At 40.6% G+C, this 19,538-nt stretch overlaps 1 protein-coding gene across 1 annotated transcript; it reads right to left on the bottom strand.

Annotated features, from left to right (window-relative positions):
* Window positions 1-7,410: 7,410 nt before the first annotated feature.
* Window positions 7,411-18,348, bottom strand: trhra (thyrotropin-releasing hormone receptor a). The gene is made up of 2 exons (XM_069656544.1): window positions 17,542-18,348; window positions 7,411-7,851 (listed from the first exon to the last, which is right to left on the bottom strand). The coding sequence occupies exons 1-2, from the start codon at window positions 18,346-18,348 to the stop codon at window positions 7,411-7,413; spliced, it is 1,248 nt and encodes a 415-aa protein (XP_069512645.1).
* Window positions 18,349-19,538: the final 1,190 nt, after the last annotated feature.

Genomic DNA, 19,538 nt, shown 5'->3' on the forward strand with positions numbered 1-19,538 from the left:
GCAGCGCGTCATCCCCACTCTCTTACCCTGTATCCAACACTATCCACTGTCCTCTCAAGAAAGGCTTAAAAAATAATCTTAGAAAAGTTAATCACTACACAACACTTGGAAACATCTCCCTCATGTGTGCACTTGAGGCCTTAAACGGTGAACCAATGGGTGACATTTATCCAGTCTATGAACTGAAATAATTCTGTCAGAACCAACATTTAACTATCTCACCAAATTGTAAGTAACAAAAATGGCACTCACAATCTGCTTTAGAGTTGTTGTAGTTGAACACTGAGCTGAAAGCGGCTCAGGACAGTAATGAGTCCATAACAAGGGTCCTCTATGACTGAACGTAATCATTGTAAGTTCAATAGTGTAGTGAGAAGGAAGCATGCCTTAAGGGACAGAGTTATACAAAAATCTGATAATAAATCTGATAAATCACTGTGATGGCTTCCTGTTGTTTTTACACCTGCATACAGGAGCTCAATAGCTCATCCTACAGTAATGATTGTGTGCTGGTGCAAGACGTGGTGAAGTGAAGCGTTGATTCTTTTCTTAACAAGGGATTCTTGTTCAAGTCTTGTCGGTCTCAGTAACTACATAAGAACAACAATTTCCAGTCAACATTTCCACCTCAATTGGCTCGGATTGTGTTGATTAATGCTCCTGGGGCTTCAAACTAATAAATATTGGCAGACTGAGTTGGAGGGAAATGTCAGATGTGAGCCTTCTCACCTCTCCTCACCTCTCCTCTTATGTATGCACATCATGAAACGACCGGTCTGACAGACAGCTAGATTTAACACTTTTATTGCAGGAGAAAACAAGCTTGAAAAATGTTAGATTTATTGTACATTTCAAAACAAAGGCATTTAAATGTCAACTGTGTTGCTCTCTTACCCATAAAATCCATTCAATTTGTGTTAAATCGTTTCAATCCAACACGTTGCAGCTGAATGAATCAACAAGCCTGTAAATTAACTGTAGACAAGGAATAAGAGCGATGATTCACTGTTGGAGCGAATAGTTGGAATCTATGCTCGTGGAAAATGTTTGCCCATCACTGATACACTTAGCTCATGCAAATTAGGAGGCATTCTGCTGATGGCAGAAGCATTATTTACGCTCTTGTTCCTCATTGTCAAAATGATCATGAACATTGTACTCGAAAGGTAAAAGCGCTGGAAGGCAGAAGACGGCAAATAAATAAGGTTCAGGGCCATTTCACTGGTGCAGCTGCCCACTGCTGAGGCTTTTATTCTGAAGCCTCATCCTTTCAGCCATTTCAGCCCCGCTCTGCCTCTCAATTTGACCCCGTTGGACCTCTGGCTCTTTGCGAGTGTCTCTCTCTCTGGCTTGTAAATCTTTATTCCACTGCTTCTCACAGGATGACTCGATAGTTTTTTAAAACTTAATACCAGATACGCATCGTTTCTTAATTCAAGACAACTGTGTAACTGCTGTGCTTTAATACGACTTAATCACATTAAGTGAGGTATAATCACAGCCTGCCTTTCAGCCTCGATGAATGGACACAAACTGTGTCTGTGTCACAGCTAATGTTTCCACTCGCAGGAAAGTCTTGCTCAGCTGTTTCTACAATCGATCAATCATGTTGTGCGAGTGCAATACAAACTGAGAATGGATCTATTGGATCTTTGACTAAAAAGGTCAAATAGGTCAAGGGTAAATTAGTTGAATGACGACAAGTGCTTTTCTCAGTGTTGGCACCTACAAAAGCTCACCAGCACATTGGGTAGAATGTAGTTTAATTAAGACATTTTGGAGAGTATTTCCTGGTGTGTCTGTGTGTGTGTGTGTGTGTGTGTGTGTGTGTGTGTGTGTGTGTGCGCCAGGCAGGTAGGGAGATAAGAGTCCTCTGCTCTATTTTTCTTATATCAGGATCAGACTGCACAATATTGTTGTCTCTGAGATGAACACTATGTCAGGTCAGGATATCATAGAGAGTTTAATGCATTACAGGGCAGGCTGCCCACGTATTAACACACATTCTTAAGCACATTATTTTTGCGAGGGGACACATCCTTTGCAGAAACACACACACACACACACACACACACACACACACACACACACACACACACACACACACACATAGAGAGAGGCGACCTGTAGTATCCAAAAATGTACACAATTGTCGCTTACAGAGACTCCAAGCTGCAGTGTAGTTCAGACACTTCACTGATAAACCTGACAGTTCTAGAGTAAAATCAGGCTTCATGATCAAATAACCAGTTTCACATCCGTGCTTCTCCCCATCTTCTCTCTTCTGTTTGTGTGCATCCTTCCCTCTCTCCCGGGGTCAGCGGAGAACAGAATGTTCTAATATCATAAAATTCCTATTCAGCATCCAGACGTCTTTGTAACCATGGGACACTTGAAATGACACCTCAGCGTGTTCCCATGTGATAAAATAGTTCCATCCTGCAGCGAGATGCATCACTTTGCATAATTATAACAGAAAAAAACAAGACAAGACATCTTTACTGCCACAAATTCCAGTCACTGACGCAGGCTGGGAGAGAGAGGGGCAAACAGGTAAGAGTTCAGATACAGTCAGGACTCTCATGGAAATGTAAACAGTTCAACATTGGAACAAGTGTTTCCCAGGCCTGGGAATGGTATGGAAAAGGGCACATGTACACTGTGGATACAGGTCTTAATAAAAAGGTTATGTCCAGTTGCAGTTGCTTTTTAGCAAACATATAATAACATGAGTCTCTGTATTTTTGTTAGTTTATTAATGTTGTGTTTTCCTTCACAAAAATCAAAACATCTCCAGCACAAATAAGTTTCTTAGAAGTTCACGAGAATACAGACAATGAAAACGTTAAAAATGTTCTTGAGGACCACAAACATTTTCCCCACTAATGTTGATACCAAACCTAAGCCCTTGATGATCAGATCAGCCCCAGGGAGGCAAAGTCTTCCCTCGCAAAAAGCAATTAAAACATTATCATGTCACCTGTCCTCTTCCACTCTTGTGCTGCATTCACATGGATTCAGGCACACGAAAAAGTAATTACGCTGGACAGCACAGAAAAATGAGAAAAACCCAGTCCAACAGAATGGCTTAATGTACTTTCGCAAACTGAAAATGGATGTTAAAGTTCCTCCCAAACATGAAAATCTTCGAGATTATTACTTTAAGCTCATTCATTACTTAACAAATGAAAATTTAAATGAGAAATAAACTTGGTGTTTTGATTATGTTTGTTTAAAATGGGGACTGTGTTGTTGCTTTAAAATGATTTGCATCATTGTCCAGGTCGCTCAGATTTCCTCCTTGTTTGAGGGGACCACAGATGTGGTTGTAAATTCCATGTCGAAGTCGGTATAAAGTATAAACATTTCAATTTTGTTTGGCAAAGCAGTCTGACGTTACTATTCCCCGTGTTCTCTGTCAGCCTCATCTATTTTAACTGGCCCGCTGTTTCCCACAATAATGACATCCAGTTTGTCGTCCACCATCTGCCTGACTGCAAATGAATGCAGCATTGACGTTGGAGTTGTATGTAGCCAGTGTTTACCGAAGTCCTCGGGTATTTTTATACAGACAAAAATGTAACCTGTGACCGTGCATGAATTACCACTTACCTATCACAAGCACATGTGGACAAAGCTGCTGTTATTTTAGCTTTTAATGGCTTCTACCCTGAAAATAAATCGTGTGTGGTTTTAAAATTTACGGCCGGAGTACACAGAGCTGATGAAATGTTACAGCAGTTGCCAATTAGTGTCTCTGTGTTCCAAGGACATTATCTCCCAGCACATTGACCTCTTTGCACCTCCACAACATTGCACGGGTAATTACTGTAATATATAGTCTAGTGTTAGCATTGTCATTTAACCAAATTGAGGGAGGTCTAATGACTCAGACATTACAGTAGCTGAACATCAATTGCACAGGTGTGTCGTAAAGTACAGTTAGCCTCTGACAGCTTCAGTGAGATGAATTTGTGTCGAAACAGACCACCACATGCTGATTGCTTCAAAATGAAGCCATCGACCCCTCTGATTGATGTCCTCTGTGTGGTCGTAGCTCATACAGACGCTATCTGGGCCTGATTCATGGTGTTGTTGGATGAGGCAGTTTCTTCAATGACCACTATTAGATCACTTGTGAGGCAGAGAGGGAAGTTGGGGAAAAGAAACTTAGAGATTAAAATGTAGTAATAACGCATAATCAACAAGTCGCTGTAATTACCATCTCTGTTTATTAAAGACAAAGAACAATACAAAGTACAAAACAATCCATCAAACAGCTAGCGCAGAAAAAAGCTACCTTGAGAAAGATTTGTACACAAAGCGATGCCTCAGATGGTATCAGACTGTGTCGTCTTTGTGCTCACATCACAAAAGCTTGCGTACATGCTACAAACTGCTCACTGTGCAGAACAGAAAACATCTTCATCACATCTGTTTGTGTTTTTACTAACATGAAATGCATTTCAACAGAGAAGAAAGAGAGAAATGAATAAAAGTGCATGAATGAGAGGTATTTTACGCTACACACTACAGACTTCAAACCTTTTTTATCTCCCAACTATTCCACTTTGGAGCTTGTTAGCGTCCACCGCCTGCTTTGAAATGATAGAAGACACACTGCTGGATCAATTGATCAAAACAAGCTATTACTTTAAAAACGCACTCTCTGGCACACATGAAAACACAATACTGAATTAATTTCACATTGCACTGCACAATCAATTTCAAGCAACTTTACATTATAGACAAAAAAAAGCCTCCTGCTCAGTACGAAACAGGACCCTTTCATTTCTTTCACTCAGTGTTCATTCCCTCAGAGTGCTCTTCAAACACATACACAGCTCAAACAGCATACAATTCCTATTTTAATAGCAGGGTGAGCTATTTACACGACATAATGTGAATTGCACCAACTCCAGAATGGCACTTTGTCGCAATCTATTTACACATTCCATCGTAGCTCTGTAGGTTTTGCTGAGCATGTAAATCACAGAAAAGCGCTGCACTCTGCAGTCTGCAGCCAATATCAGTGAGTTACTGCTACGACAGTAATCTGACTCTTTGACAAACAGCCTCTCTGTCTGCACATCAGGGTTACATATTTCTTCCTCTTTTTTTGTACACTGGCCGCTAACCTTCACAGGCTCCTCATAGACTCCACAATGGTCATCTGCACAGCGACCACAGCACAACAAGGCTTCTGTGTGTCTTTCACTACTGAGTTCTTACTGCAGAAATCATTAGAGTTCAGGAGATTATGAATTAACACAGTATGTTTAAGTGACTGCCTGTAATATGCGTCCTTTCTGTTCCTTGGTCAGTTTCAAAAGGTCATGTAATTCCATATCTGTGCTTTCTCTCTGGTTGCAAGGACAGGTCACGGTGATGTGCAACTGGATTTATTTCAATTATATGGTTCCTAAAGGGGAGGAACATGAACAAAGAGGACTTTCGCTACATGTTAAACCTGGACACAGCTGAGATGGTATCCTGGAGCTGAGTGATGTGAGCTCTAAAAACTATTTCCTTAGTAAGAAAATCAACTTTGATACTCCATAGATGAATAGGATTGACTAACCAGTCAGGATCAGTGTGTGGCAAGAAAATAAAAAATGTAATAATTTACACATTAAATAAATCATTTAAAAATGACCATGATTTACTTAAGAGAAAAAGTACTTTTTTCAGTCACAGTTGTCGTCAATTTTCTTTTGTTTCTCAGCCTGATCCTTCTGTGCCTTTAAACTAGTGCTGCCCCCTAAAAAGTTTTAACAGGGAGCCAAATTATACTCAGATGTCCACTCCTCTCTAAAACCAAAAGACCTGTTGATGAAAAAAATGCTGAATATAGGAGTTTCACATTAGAAACCGTGTTTCTCTGACGCTACTGTGAGCTAACAGAGTTTGATGGTGCTCAGCATGTTTTCAGGTTAGTATTCCTTGAGTGTTCACAAACTTTTTACCCAAAGCAAAACCTACGTAGAGGTCTTCAGCTCTCCAAAATAAACAGCTCAGGTAATTAAAACCTTTAAAAACATTGATTAAAGCAGTTAAGTTAAAATCTGTGTCTTTCTGACGCTCTTTGGAGGAGCTAGCTAAGCTGCAAGCCGCTTTTGCTAAAGTATGCTAACTAGCTGATTAAAATCCTTCAGCCAGGTAAAAAATATAATTGAAAAATAGATGGTTATTGTTTTACACCTCCACTACACCTTTTACACCTGAACCACACAAGCACGTACCAAACCAGAGGTGTGGCATGCTAGGGTTGCTTTAGCTAGCTAAACATATCACATGCTTGTTAGTTTATCAGGAGGTGGATAGACAGAAGGAAGAGGGCACTTCCTCAGGCATTTTTGTGTTCATACGAAAAACATGAGCTTAGAGGTCACAACAAGCTATGCTAACGCAACTTAAAGTCAAACACAATAGATAGTGTGGTTAAGGCCATATGTTAGCAAGAGGAGCAGAGCTACCGGGAACTAAGGTTAACCTGAAGCATCAGCATGTGATAGCACATGTAGTGTGGATGTGCCTGTACAAGAACAAGACTGACCTACACAAAGGAGTACTGAGGCTCACTGAGATATACGCCCCATGGCTGTAAACATTATACACTTTGGGATTCATCATGATAAACTGACGATTGAAGATTTTTTGTTTAATTTCAAAAAATGTGTTAATTCAGAAAGATATTTTTTCGGCAGCTGCAGGTTCTGCTTCCTGTTAGGGAATGATCAAGTACACAGAAAAGTGACTTACTTTACTTATATCGGAACAATCATATGAAAAAAAGACATTACTTATCTGACATATTACTCTGCTCTATGATAAACTTCTGAAACTTCACATTGTTAAGTGGCACATGGCCGTATTTGGTCCGACAGGGTCTGGCTCTGTTTAGATTAGAGGAGGATGTGGATTGAAGCAGTTTCCTTTAACCAAAGTAATAATTAAATGAAATGATATGGCGTGGGCTGCTCTCATGCATCTTCTTACTTCTAACAGTTCAAGTTAACGTTTACACAAAGATACATCACATCCTGCATTGACAGCTAATGTTTCTTCTTTTCAGACAAAATGCACAGGCTTCCTCTGCAGAACTGAAAATACCTGCTGTGTAGATGAATCAGTGAACTATATTACACAAGATTCATTAAAGTTCCCATTTTATACAAAATGCTAATGGACTTTGTCAGCTCATTTCACAGTATCCTGTTTGGGTTTTTGAAAATGGTCTTTTGAAATAAAAAGAAACATTTCTGAGAGAAGACACTTGAGATAAATTAAACAGGGAGGGTCTGGTTACTTTTAATTAAAACTTCTCTTGAACATCCCATGGGCGACTGAATCCATACAGCAGCTGTCAGAATCTCTGCTGTCCTTTTTGGGTGGAAGATTAGGTTTTAATCAGGCTTTTACATCACTTCCAGTTAACGAAGGCTCCTCGAATGGCATCTTCTTGGCACTTGGCAGGATGCTCGTGGGTAAGAACTGATCTGTCGGTGTGTTTAGCTCATCCATCTCTGTAGTGAAGTGGTCTGGACTCTCTCCGTTGGACGTCTCCTTGATGACACTGTATGTAAGCGCCACGCTGTAGGAAGCTGGTTTCTCCATACGCTGAGGGCCGCAGTGACACAACTTCTTAAAAGCAGCGCGGAACTTCTGGGACATGGCGTTGTAGATGACCGGGTTTATGGCGCTGTTTAGGTAGATGCAGAGCCGGCAGAAGAGCAAGAACCAGGTGTCCAGGTAGGCCTTGTCCAGGAAGGAGTTGACCACCACCAAGGTTCGGTAGGGCATCCAAAGCAAGGCGAAGAGGATCACCACAACAGCCAGCATCTTTGTCACCTAATGAAGGTAAACCTTGTGTTAGCAAAAGCTACAAAAACAGAAAACACTGAAAACTGGATTATTATTGTATTTTAAGTGTTTATACACATGGAGTGTATACCAGTGCCACCTGGAAGGTGCCTTTCACACAAATTCAGATTTAACCTTGCAACTTTGGCCAATCACTCCAACTTTTCCAGAAATTTGACCAATCTGTTCCCACTCCGTCGTTTATGTTTTATTAACTTACATCCCCTGAGGTCTGCAATGTTCTATAAACACCGGAGGGCATCTTTTGCTGTGTCTTTAATATCTTAGGAACGCTGCATGATAGAGACGTACTTTTTGTTTTTGCTGTGAAACAGACATCTGCGCCATTCTGACATGAGCTCCGGTGTAATGGTCTCTCTTTCTTGAGCTACTTAATCCAGCAATGAACTACAATGTCTGTGTGGAGACTCCATACAGTGAATCCATAATAATAAATATTTTTCTTAATGTCTTCTTCTGATTATTTATCCATAATTCCATGCTAAAAAAAACACCTCCCAATGCTTTGTGTTGAGTCTATAGACCAATCATAGTGGATGTGTAATGTGTTAAACAGAAAAAAAAAGCTTTAAACAATATCAACTTGCATTGCAAATTTTTTTTTTTTTCAAAGCTGCCTTGAAATCAGGCATTTTAAGCAGCAACAATCACTGAAAAAGCCAGTGTAATCTTCAAGGCACTTGTGTAAAATGTGAGCCACAGCACAGGATATGTGGAGTAAAGGCTCTTTTCACAACAGTCCTCTCATTTGTCATAGTAGAAAAAGCACAGGTGTTATAAATAACTGTAACACTGGCTTTGTCCTGCTCAAGAGCCCCAGTGAATCCTAACACTGTGACAGTGAGCCAGCATGCACAATAGTAGGACCCTGACACTTTTACAGATGAATGGAACTCTGCTATCATCAGCTGTATTATTTATTATCTATGCTTTTTCTACTGTAACATCTGAAAAAAGTCATGGTCTTCATGGCCTTCGTATACATATATAGTCTGCATTTGTCAGTAATGGGTGTTGTCCTCATTTTCTGTTTACACCCCTTGTCCTCTGGGTCAAAAATGACCCGCCTTTTCTAAACCCCTAAAATAAAGCAGCTTAATTGAATTTTAAACCAAAAATCCTTTTTAAATGAAGAAACAACTTTGTCATTTGTCACAAAAATGTGTTTTTCCCTCTTTGCAGGGAAGAAAGCATGTATTTAATGAATGAACTCTACTCGTTTTTAGTACAACACGCCAGACATAAATCTTGTATTTACTAAGGTATCGCTTAATTATAATAATTATCATTGTTACTGTTATCGTTTATGGTGTGTCAAAGACAATGTTTCACTATGTAATTTAAAAGTCACAACATTTCAAGTTGAAAAAAGACCAAAAAGGTGGTTTTCTCTGCTGTTAAACATGGTGGCGGTCATTATTGACCTATAAGACAACACAATGGTTAAGTTTTTTTACATGTAGTAAAAACCTCTTCCATCCTTAGTTGTCAGTCCATGATTCCCCTGTGAGATTTACCCGCACCGCAGGGATTGAAAGAAAAGCATGCATAGCCGTAATTGTCACCAACTGATTGGAATTGTAACCAAACTGTCTACCAAACCCCCACTGAACCTTTTCTACTGCTACTGCTTCACATAGTAAATATTCAAGAGCAGAGGCAGGGGGAATGCATCTGACTGGAAAAAGGGCTTCTTGCATGTTTTTGTCGCTGATGTCAGACGTACTGAAAACCATCGTTCATCAGAGATGTAACATGTAGCATTTAACCAAACTGCACCAGAGTAAAATGTTGTCAATTATAACAATTTCATCCTCTGTAATATCTGCACTCATCAAGCACATGGCCAACAAAATCTCTCACAGGGTCATCATGGGGAATCCTTTGTTTGTCTTTACCGAAATGACAGCTGAGGCTCCACCTCAACACTTGACTTGAGTATGTTTAATGAGATTAACATGGTGCAGCCAAGCTGGTGTGCAAACATCGGTGGAGCGACTGGAATGTTGGAAGGGACAAATAACAGAGGAGGACAGTCAGAGGAGGAAGCCCCCCTGTGCTGAATATTCAGTTTGGTGCTCTTTAAAGCAAACGTTTGTTCTCACCAAACAATTTTTATCGCTGTATTTACTGGGAAGCATTTAGATGCACTTTCAGAATTTCACATGTGCTAAAATGGCATGTGTGATGACATGTGAAATATGAGGGGCACATTAGTTTGCACATGTAAAACATTTACTTTGCACAGCCGGAAAATGTTGTTCAATCATCTTTTGCGCAATGTAATGAGTGAAGTCCATGTAAATTCCAATTTCCCATGTGTGCTCCTTATTCTGCAACATGCTATGATAAAAGCTAATTCACGACTTGCCTGAAACTAAACAATATATATGGCAGATTGGTTGTGTTTCGTTTTGGACACCGATTCCAAACAACCTATTTTGAATTTGATTCCATGATTGTCATTAATTAGTGGAAAAAATAATTAAGGAAGAGGTGTCCCAAGACTATGTTCTTGTATGCATTAACTGTTTAGCTGCTCTAATTAAGTTATTTTTTCTGTTGCAGATTTTTGTTGATGGTTTGCAATCCCAAATCCCAAATTTGCCTTTTTCTTGGGGGGGGGGGAGGCACAAAGCAGTCAACTCAGAGATCAGAGCTAGCAGAGCGGCTGATGCTGCCATGAACCACAGGTCTTATTAAACTATTGAGTTACTGTGAGTAATTCAACCTGTGACAGATTTACCAACTCCATAATTAAATGGATTGCAATGGATTGTAGCCAGTTTCGATAGTAAAGGACAGGCTGTTGACAGACGATTTGCAGATTGCAACACATATATTAATATATATATATATATATATATTTCCCTTGCTGGTTGACCAATCACAGTTACCACTCTGTTACTGCAAACATCACTGACAGTGAGTGGAAACTTTTTTGCATGTCTTAAGACAGTCACTGAACTGTTCCTGTCTACGTTAGAGGTCGGTGGAGTTCAACATAAGGTCACCAAGGTCACAACAGACAGCGCTCTAAACATACGTACGAGCACATGCCTTGAATCACTCACAGAGAACGATACCTCTTTGGCTCGGTGACAGCGGGCTTGTTGGTGCATTGACAAAATTTTGCAAGAAAGTGGGACATGTCAAACAAAACCCTGCCAATACAGAGGAAATACACCAGCAGCAAACAGAGAGAGCAACTGACACAGATGGTTCCAACAAGATGGAACTCATCCCTCCCCGTGATCTCTCCTCTGCTGAAGAACCAGAAGGCTGTGAGGGCTCCTCTGGGCCGACATCATGTTGACCACATCTGAGTTGGACAAACAGCAGAGGCTGGACACCCTCCTTAAACTATTCAGGTAACAGCACCCATACAACCAGTTGTTTTATTGTTAATATAAATGAATGTTTTCATTTAAAGCAATGTTTATGAAATTGCTTTACCTAAATCAAATGTACTGATACACTGATATGACTTAAAACTTGCTGTGTGTATCATGCATTGCAGATATGTGACTGAGCTCTTTCGGGGCGAGACTTATATCCCATGGTATCTGATTTGGACGGTGCGTGAAGAGGTTCAAGACTGCCTTTAAGAAGGTCCCAACAGGACGTCAAGATACCATCCATAATGCATGCCTCAGAATTGCATCAGTACTCGATCCACGTTTCAAGGACTTAAAGTTTCAATCAAGAGGAGAGAGAGAGGAAGTGTTGACCGGCCTTGAGGCACTGCTGCAAGAAGAACCCAGCAGAGCTTCTCCAGATCCCTCAGAGGAGCCAGCATCGAAACAGAGGAGCCTCCTGCTGTTGGTTTTAGACTGAGACTCAGATGATAAATCGGGGTCTTTCCTCTTTGCCTCTATAAAACTGAGCCAAGCATCAGCATGGAAGAGAGCCCAGTGCATTTGACTGGGGTCAGGGGTCCATCCTCGCAACATTTACAGAAGCCAGAAATGCATCGGCTTAGCTCGGTCTACCCTCTCTGGCAGACCAACCACTGCTGACTGATGGAAAAACGCGTTACTAACTGGGCGCCACTTGTGATTTTTTCCGTGAATATCGCCACAGACACCCAGTCTGTAATATATATCTACTATATACTGCAAATGCAAAGGCTTTCATCAGTGGGCCATAGACTGGATCACCATTGTGTTACCTCATTCAGCGATAGATGGTGACTTAAAGGACATTTATTTACATGAAGATTATTACTTTAAGTTACACTATATGTTGAAAATGGTAGAAACAGGACACGTTGAGGTAAATGATACTTTAAAAGGTCAATGCTTAACAGAATGAAAATAATATTCATGATACATACATTTAATATTTGTTTAACTTTTGGTGCTGTTGGTGCTGCATAACTTTGTTTTCTCATTTGATATTGGAGAAATAAGATTTGAGGTCAACACATCAACATATTAGTACCACTGTGGCCTGAGATGCTGTGCATGTTAAATTAAATTTGATTTTTATATCTTGTGTCTTAAATTCCCAAAATATGATGATGGTCAATGTTGCCTTGGTATTTTTTGTTACTTTTTTTAGCGTTTATATCACCTAATATTGAGAAGAGAAGAGACGTTGACCTTTAGAGTTAATAACGTACTGTATAATTAAATTGATTCACTCATGTACAAAAATTGTCAGATCCATTTACATTAATCACAAAGCGTGTTGTTCAATGGATTTCTTTAATTCCTTGATTGCCCAAGATTTTACACTATTCCTTGTTGAGACTTTATGCAACTTTGTAGCCTCCTTTATTCAGATCAGATGCTGTTACCCTGATTAAATCTGTATGCACACCTTGACAAAGCCTGGATTTAACATAATTACAAGAGGATAATCCTGATGTGACACTTGTATAATTAAATCTTATCCATATTTATGTTGCGTCATCTCGGCTGCAGTCAGGTGAGTGTAATTGGATTGTAAAGGGGTACTCATCATCATCACTGAGTGAAATCCCTGATACTGGATCCTCATTACTTGTTAACCTTTCGGTAATTCAGTAAGGAAGGCATGAAATGTTCCCTGAGTCCACAGAAGGGGTTATAGCTTGACCAACGAAACACATGTGATTGTGTGTTTACGGGTGTGTTATCCGAAGAGAAAACACTAAGCATACTAATGGAGAAAAAGCCAAAAGCCAAAAGCCTATTTAACTCTGGGTTAACTGATTGGACTATCCAACAGAGCGTGGAGCTCCCTCAGGGTACCACACCCCCTGTCATTCCAGCAAGGCTTCTCCTGATCTGATAAACAAACGTCTAGCGCTGATATCTGCCTCTGTGTCTGAGCCTTCAGATGAATAATTAGGAACTCTTTGCTGGGTATTTTTATGGAAGGACGATGTTGTCAGAGGAGGATGCAAACATTCTTGGGTAGCTTGGGTTTGTAATGAGCCGTTTTATTTTTAAAATGTGTTTTTCTCAAGCATTTACAGAAACACACAAACTGAGTACGGTTCAAGAAATGACTGCACTGTGGGCACCTTTGAAGAATGCAATTAAACAAAACTCAATACTCAGAAGCTCCGTTGTCTGTTCACTTACGTCTATATGAGATCGTCTGGAGGAGCTGCAGTACCAATGTCCCGCCCCTTCCGCTAACAAAAACACACATTTAACTTACGGAAAAAGAACCCGGCAAAGATCCCACACGTCGGTATATTAAACAGCAGAACAGCTTCTTGTGTTGTCTGAAGCAGACGTTCACAAACTGTGATTGTTTTAGTTACGTTTCCTCTTGCCGGTCCTCCTCTACGCTGCTGATCCAAAACAGATCGGCTGCAGAAGCTATATTTGTCTTTATTTGTTCTGCTGTTAAATATGCTGGCGTGCAGGATTCTTTGCAGTTTTTTCACTAAGTTAAGTGTGTGTGTTTTGGTTAGCGTAAGGCTACGGCGGCTGCAAATGAAGTCACCATCAAAAGATGGCAGCGCCTATTATAGGGGCTACATTGGCATCAATTCCGTACAATGAGAGCAGATGGAAACGTGTTGTCCATCTATATATACAGTCATTGCTACACCCTTTTATAGCATCAAATAACTAATTAAAACTTAACTTATCAGAGAAATGAACACTTGGGCGTCAGTTAGCATGATAAGAACTAACTATAATGACACAAACCATGTTTGAAAAATATATTTGGCACGTATTTTGATTTTATAGTTTGACCCATGTCCCATCCGTTACCTATACTGACCTATACTGCAGCCAGTCAGCAGGGGGCGATAGAGATGTTTTGGCTTCACGTTTAAGGAGCTGTCATGTGTCCCATCTTATACAGTCTATGGGGCTGTAAGGCTTTGACGATTAAGGTGAACCTCACAGTGACCGGCAAAATAAGCACAAGACTTCACACTAACACACTTTGTAAGTACTACTTAATTGCAACAAATCACTAATTTGTAACATAAGTTTAAATCTATGTTGCCATAGACGCTAGCTAGGCTGCTCGTCCAGGCATATGAGCTTGTAGCGTTAGCGTGCTAGCGTGTAGCCTGTCGCAGCGTGGACTAACAGTAAACAAACATGCTGCAGCACCTGTATGTGTAATGTAGCTCTGATAATTAGTTTTGGTTAGTGATTGGTTTTATGACTTTTTATGCCACTTTTGTAAGAAAAATACACAACAGAAATCGAGGGAAAGTGTAGCTATGCTAAAGAATAGAGATTATGTTTCTTAACACTGGCATTCACCTTTTCCTTAGTGCTAATTCTTTTTTTGTTTCATTTACAGACGGGCACCGCATTAAAAGTCTTCCTTCAACAGAGCAGGGTTGCCAGGTCTGTGTGACAAAACCAGCCCAATAGCCAATCAAAACCAGCCCGATACTAGAACTCAAAATGTACCTATGTCAAACCATATACACTGCTTTTAAAGTCTAACAGCATTTCTATCATTGCCAAATGCATTATAAAATACACAGATTAATTAAACTCAGACGGTCATAGAGGTGGGTGAGAGGAGGATGCTATCAAAACTGGCATCCATCATGGACAACTCCTCTCGCCCCCTGCGATCTCGTTTTACAGTACAGACAAAAAGCTTTTGTATTATCTCCAGCCACACGTCCTATCCATTCTTTGATTCCGTTTTCTCTTTACCAGTCCCTGGTGTATTTCTTCCCGTATTATTCCCACTTACCGGGCGTCATGTTTCTCCCCGGCCAGGGTTGCTAGCTTGAATTATCCGGCATGTTAAAGGATTCAGCTGCAGGTGTCACTGCTGACAATAGCTGGCTAGCTGACTGCACACAGTGCACCGAACGGATACGGACTGTGTGCAGTTTAAGTTCGCTAACTGTGTCGGGCAAAGTAGTGTGTGTGTGTTTGTTATGTGGGCATGCATTTCCCATGTCCATTGTGTGTAGTGCTGAATGATCTGGAGTCCGTTTGGTAGGATTTGGGTATAAATAAATTATTTAATCTAAAATAATACTAAAAAATACTAAAACAGGTCTACCAAACAAGCGGACAAAAATTTCCACCCGCTGCAACACTTAAAAAGTAGCCCAATTCAGCGGGAAAACCGCGGACCTGGCAACCCTGCATCAGAGGGACAAGGTTAAGAAAAAAGGAACCCATATTAAATAAAATGTTTTGTGTATTAAATACAAATAAATGAACCCTGATTCTCATGCTTTATTGTACTTTCAGCTGGAAATGTTAATGTTAGCATATATCTGTAATATGCTGGTGTTTTGCTTGTTGACATCATTTAGCCACAACTTTTAAAAGTAATCATTAAGTAATGATTCAGTACGTAGTAACTCAGTATGATGCACACTTTTTTTAAAGTCGAGCTGAAACGGCATTTCAAGAGTATCTAGCTTCCGTATCGTGACGTATTTCTGAGTGAAACAAGAAGTGCAGGCGGGACATATCATTAGAGGGATTTGATTTGATCATTGAGAAGTGGGCATAGACAGACGTTCTCCACAGCGCAGTAGCTAGCTAACTGACCGAGTGTTCTTGGTGCTCTGCGGCTAAATGTTGCAGATTGATTGGTTGAAATTGTTTGGTTCTAGCTTATGTAAGCACACAGGATTTTTTTTTTTACAGGATCAAAAAATGATCGGATTTTGATATAAGAATACGAAGAAATTGATTTTCTGTATTTTTTTTGGCCTATATTGTCAAATAGATGCACAATATTACCGGGGATGTGATCTAAAAGGATTAAAATGACATTTTTCATTTCACCTTGACTTTAAGGAGACACAAAAGAGAAACTCATAGGTGATTGATAAACAAGTAATGTCTTATTAAAGGTTAAGTTAACCGCATTATTCAGAAATACTAAGTAAAGGACCATCACAATGATTGACAGATACCCATGAACAATTAATTTACATTAACATAATAAACAAACAGTCGTTTCTCTATAAATTAATAATTAGCTACTCCATAAAATCGGGTGATGAATTAATAATGATCTGCCTGTCAACTAATGGTTTACTAGCAGTTAGTTCCTCATTTGTTCCCTGGTAACCACACAGTTTTGTGTACCTTATTGAAAAAGTGTTACTCGCTCTCGCCGTTGTCGGCCACCATAAGATAGAGATATTATACGTCCAGTTTCAACTAAAATGCATCAGCAGTACGAGCGAGTACACCAGCCTTTGCACCAAATGGATAATTATTAAGCTCTAAAAATCAACTTGTTTAACCAGAAATCAATTCTTCTCCACCTCTCCATATAAGTAAGAAGGTGCACTTTATCTCGTGATAGCAGACTACAATATGGTGCTGGCCAAGATAGTAAGGTTTGTCAGAGTAACCACATTTTCTTATCCTGGAAAATGACACAGTACAGTATGGAAGGCTTCAGTTTTGAGGGATGTTTCTACACAGAGCTAGAAGAATAGACCCAATGCTGTTAAGCAATAATATGTACGTTTTTTAATTGGACTGGAATCCAATTGATACTCGGTATTGGCTGATATAGTTCTGGAAAGTTCCACCTCTCTGTGTTCGGAGTGATACCAAACATAAGTCATAATTTCTTATTATAAACTTACTTCACCAGAGGAATGTGTAAAAAAAAAAGTCCTTATTTTGTGTTATAACAATGCTCTATCATTATTCTGTTTTTTGGTTTAACAAACGTTGGAACTCTGAGAGGGGGCAGTGTAAGCTCTTTACGGCAATAATGTGTTTAAGGTCAGACGGAAAGAGAACAAAAAGTATCTAACAGGTTGAGTTTGCAGCTGTTGGTTTTAATAGGCTGTAGTGACGGGGCATGTTGCATCTCAAGCAATGAGGAAGCAAAGCCCATGTAAGGGTTAATGCTTGCAAATGCCTTATCTGAAATCCATCATTTAATTAAAATTGATCCAGTTAGTTGTAAAAGGACCCGTGGTCACTTTCTTGATTATCAGAGTATTTCCCTCAGTGACCTCATCACATTTTGTAGTAAGATTATGCATTTTATTTATTCTTTAATAATATGTCATTTTTTATTGTAGCTGAGTCTGATGAGGTTGAATGACATCAGGCTAAACCTGTTTCTGATTGGAGGAAATTTATCAGACCTGTGGAGCAGCTGGACCCGCTCTCCCCTACTCTCACACGCGCACAATCACAATGTGTGCACAGTGATAATGTGAATGAACAAACAGTTCCCCACCTGTCTGCGGGAGGCAGCTGTGGTGCTGCTGGAGGAGCTGCTGCCGATCATCCTCCCCCCCTTGCCCGTCTCCTTCTTCCACTTCTTGGTGCTGTCTCTGGGGTCTGAGGGCAGCGGGTTCAGGATCAGGATCCGGGCGATCAGTCCGTACAGAACCGTGGCCAGCATGAGGGGCAGCACGTAAAACACCGCGAAATCTGTGAAGTAGATGGGCAGGTAGTGACTTCTGGACACTTTGTAGGCGCAGCTGAGCAGCACCACGTTGTCGTACTCCAACTTTTTAGTGTCTGACAGAAAGAGCCACATGACGCAGTAGACAGAAGTGAGCGCCCACACCAGCATGATGATCTTCTTCGCCCTGGATAAAGTGCACAGGAATTGCGCTTTAATGGGGTGGCAGATGGCGATGTAGCGCTCCACTGTGAAGGCGGTGATGGAGCAGGAGGACGCGTTTATTCCCAGGTACTGGAAATAAGTGATCCCCAAGCACCCCGCGTACCCGAACACCCACTGTCCGTACAGCGCGTCCGTGATGTTGGGCAGCCCGGCGGCCGTCAGCACCATCAGGTCAGCCGCGGCCAGACTCACCAGGTAACAGTTAGTTGGAGTCCGCATGTGCTTTGTGGTCAGGACCACCAGGATGACCATCACGTTCCCCACGATCCCCACCCCGCATATAAGGGACACTAAAAACACGCTGACCACTTTGTACTCGACCGTGTAGTCAGTCCACACACCCAGGGTCTGATTGTCCTGCACCGACGTGTCATTCTCCACGGTCATGTTATCCATGGTGAGGTTCTCCATAGCATGGGGATGCTGAAGCCTATTTCTGTGCGCTTTTTGGAGAATCAGGCCTACACCACGCATTCAAATAGAAAATTCATTATAATAAAGTGCAGGGCTCTGGAACCAAAAGAGCGTAAATCCTCCAAAAACTTCATTTCGGCCAAATAAAATCCAGTCAAACTGTCCTTTCTTATGCAAAAAACAAAGTGCAAAGCCTTCAAATGAAACTCCAAAACGTTTTCCATTCAAACATGATACAAATGTGAATGATCCTCTTCTGTCGGTTGAAGTTTTTCAGAGAGGAGGTGAAGCAGCAGCTCTGCGCCCTGCTCCTGTCTCTCTGCTCACGCAGTCCTCACTGAGAGCCTCCTGCAGCTCTGATCCTGAGAGCCACACACACACACACATACACACACACACACACACACACGCACACACTGTTCACTGTGTCACATGCAAGCTCACACTAGTACAAACTTTTCTCCTCTTATGTTAGAGACAATCATGTAGATAAGCATCACTATCTGCTCCATATGTGCTGTAGAGGATGCTTTTATGATCTGGGTTGGGGGGGGGGGGGGGCTTGGGTTTTGTTGCTTGCATGCATTATACCTTAAAGTCGAGGTGAAATGAAAAATGTCATTTTAATCCTTTTAGATCACATCCCCGGTAATATTGTGCATCTATTTGACAATAGGCCAAAAAAAATACAGAAAATCCATTTCTTCTTATTCTTATATCAAAATCCGATCTTTTTTTTTCCAGTAAAACTAAATTTCACGCGTGCTTACGTAAGTTAGCACCAAACAATTTTAACCAATCAATCTGCAACATTTAGCCGCAGAGCATCAAGAACGCTCGGTCAGTTAGCTAGCTACTGCGCTGTAGAGAACGTCTGTCTACGCCCACTTCTCAACGATCAAATCAAACCCCTCTAATGATATGTCCCGCCTGCACGTCCTGTTTCACTCGGAAATACGTCACGATACGGAAGCTAGATACTCTTGAAATGCCGTTTCAGCTTTAGCCTATATATACTGTAAACACATAAACTGCCTTGTAACACAACACAATGCAGTTGTTTAAGTCAATAAAATCGCTGACATTATTGTGTGACATCAATTTTTATATTATCAGAGATTTGTAACAGATTTGTAATTATAGTAATGATTACAAACATGAACAAATTTTTAAGTGTAATAAAGCAT

This window comes from Semicossyphus pulcher, unplaced genomic scaffold (assembly GCF_022749685.1).
Source record: "Semicossyphus pulcher isolate SPU_LCO1_2020_fin unplaced genomic scaffold, fSemPul1.0.p SCAF_9, whole genome shotgun sequence".
NCBI lineage: Eukaryota > Metazoa > Chordata > Actinopteri > Labriformes > Labridae > Semicossyphus > Semicossyphus pulcher.

What these genes read in the sequence shown, in the direction of transcription:
- trhra (XM_069656544.1), bottom strand. Translation starts at nt 18,348, where the DNA reads ATGGAGAACCTCACCATGGATAACATGACCGTGGAGAATGACACGTCG. An exon ending in CAGCTGCCTCCCGCAGACAG is followed by an intron (nt 7,852 to 17,541) that starts GTGGGGAACTGT and finishes TACCTTCATTAG; the next exon opens with GTGACAAAGATGCTGGCTGT.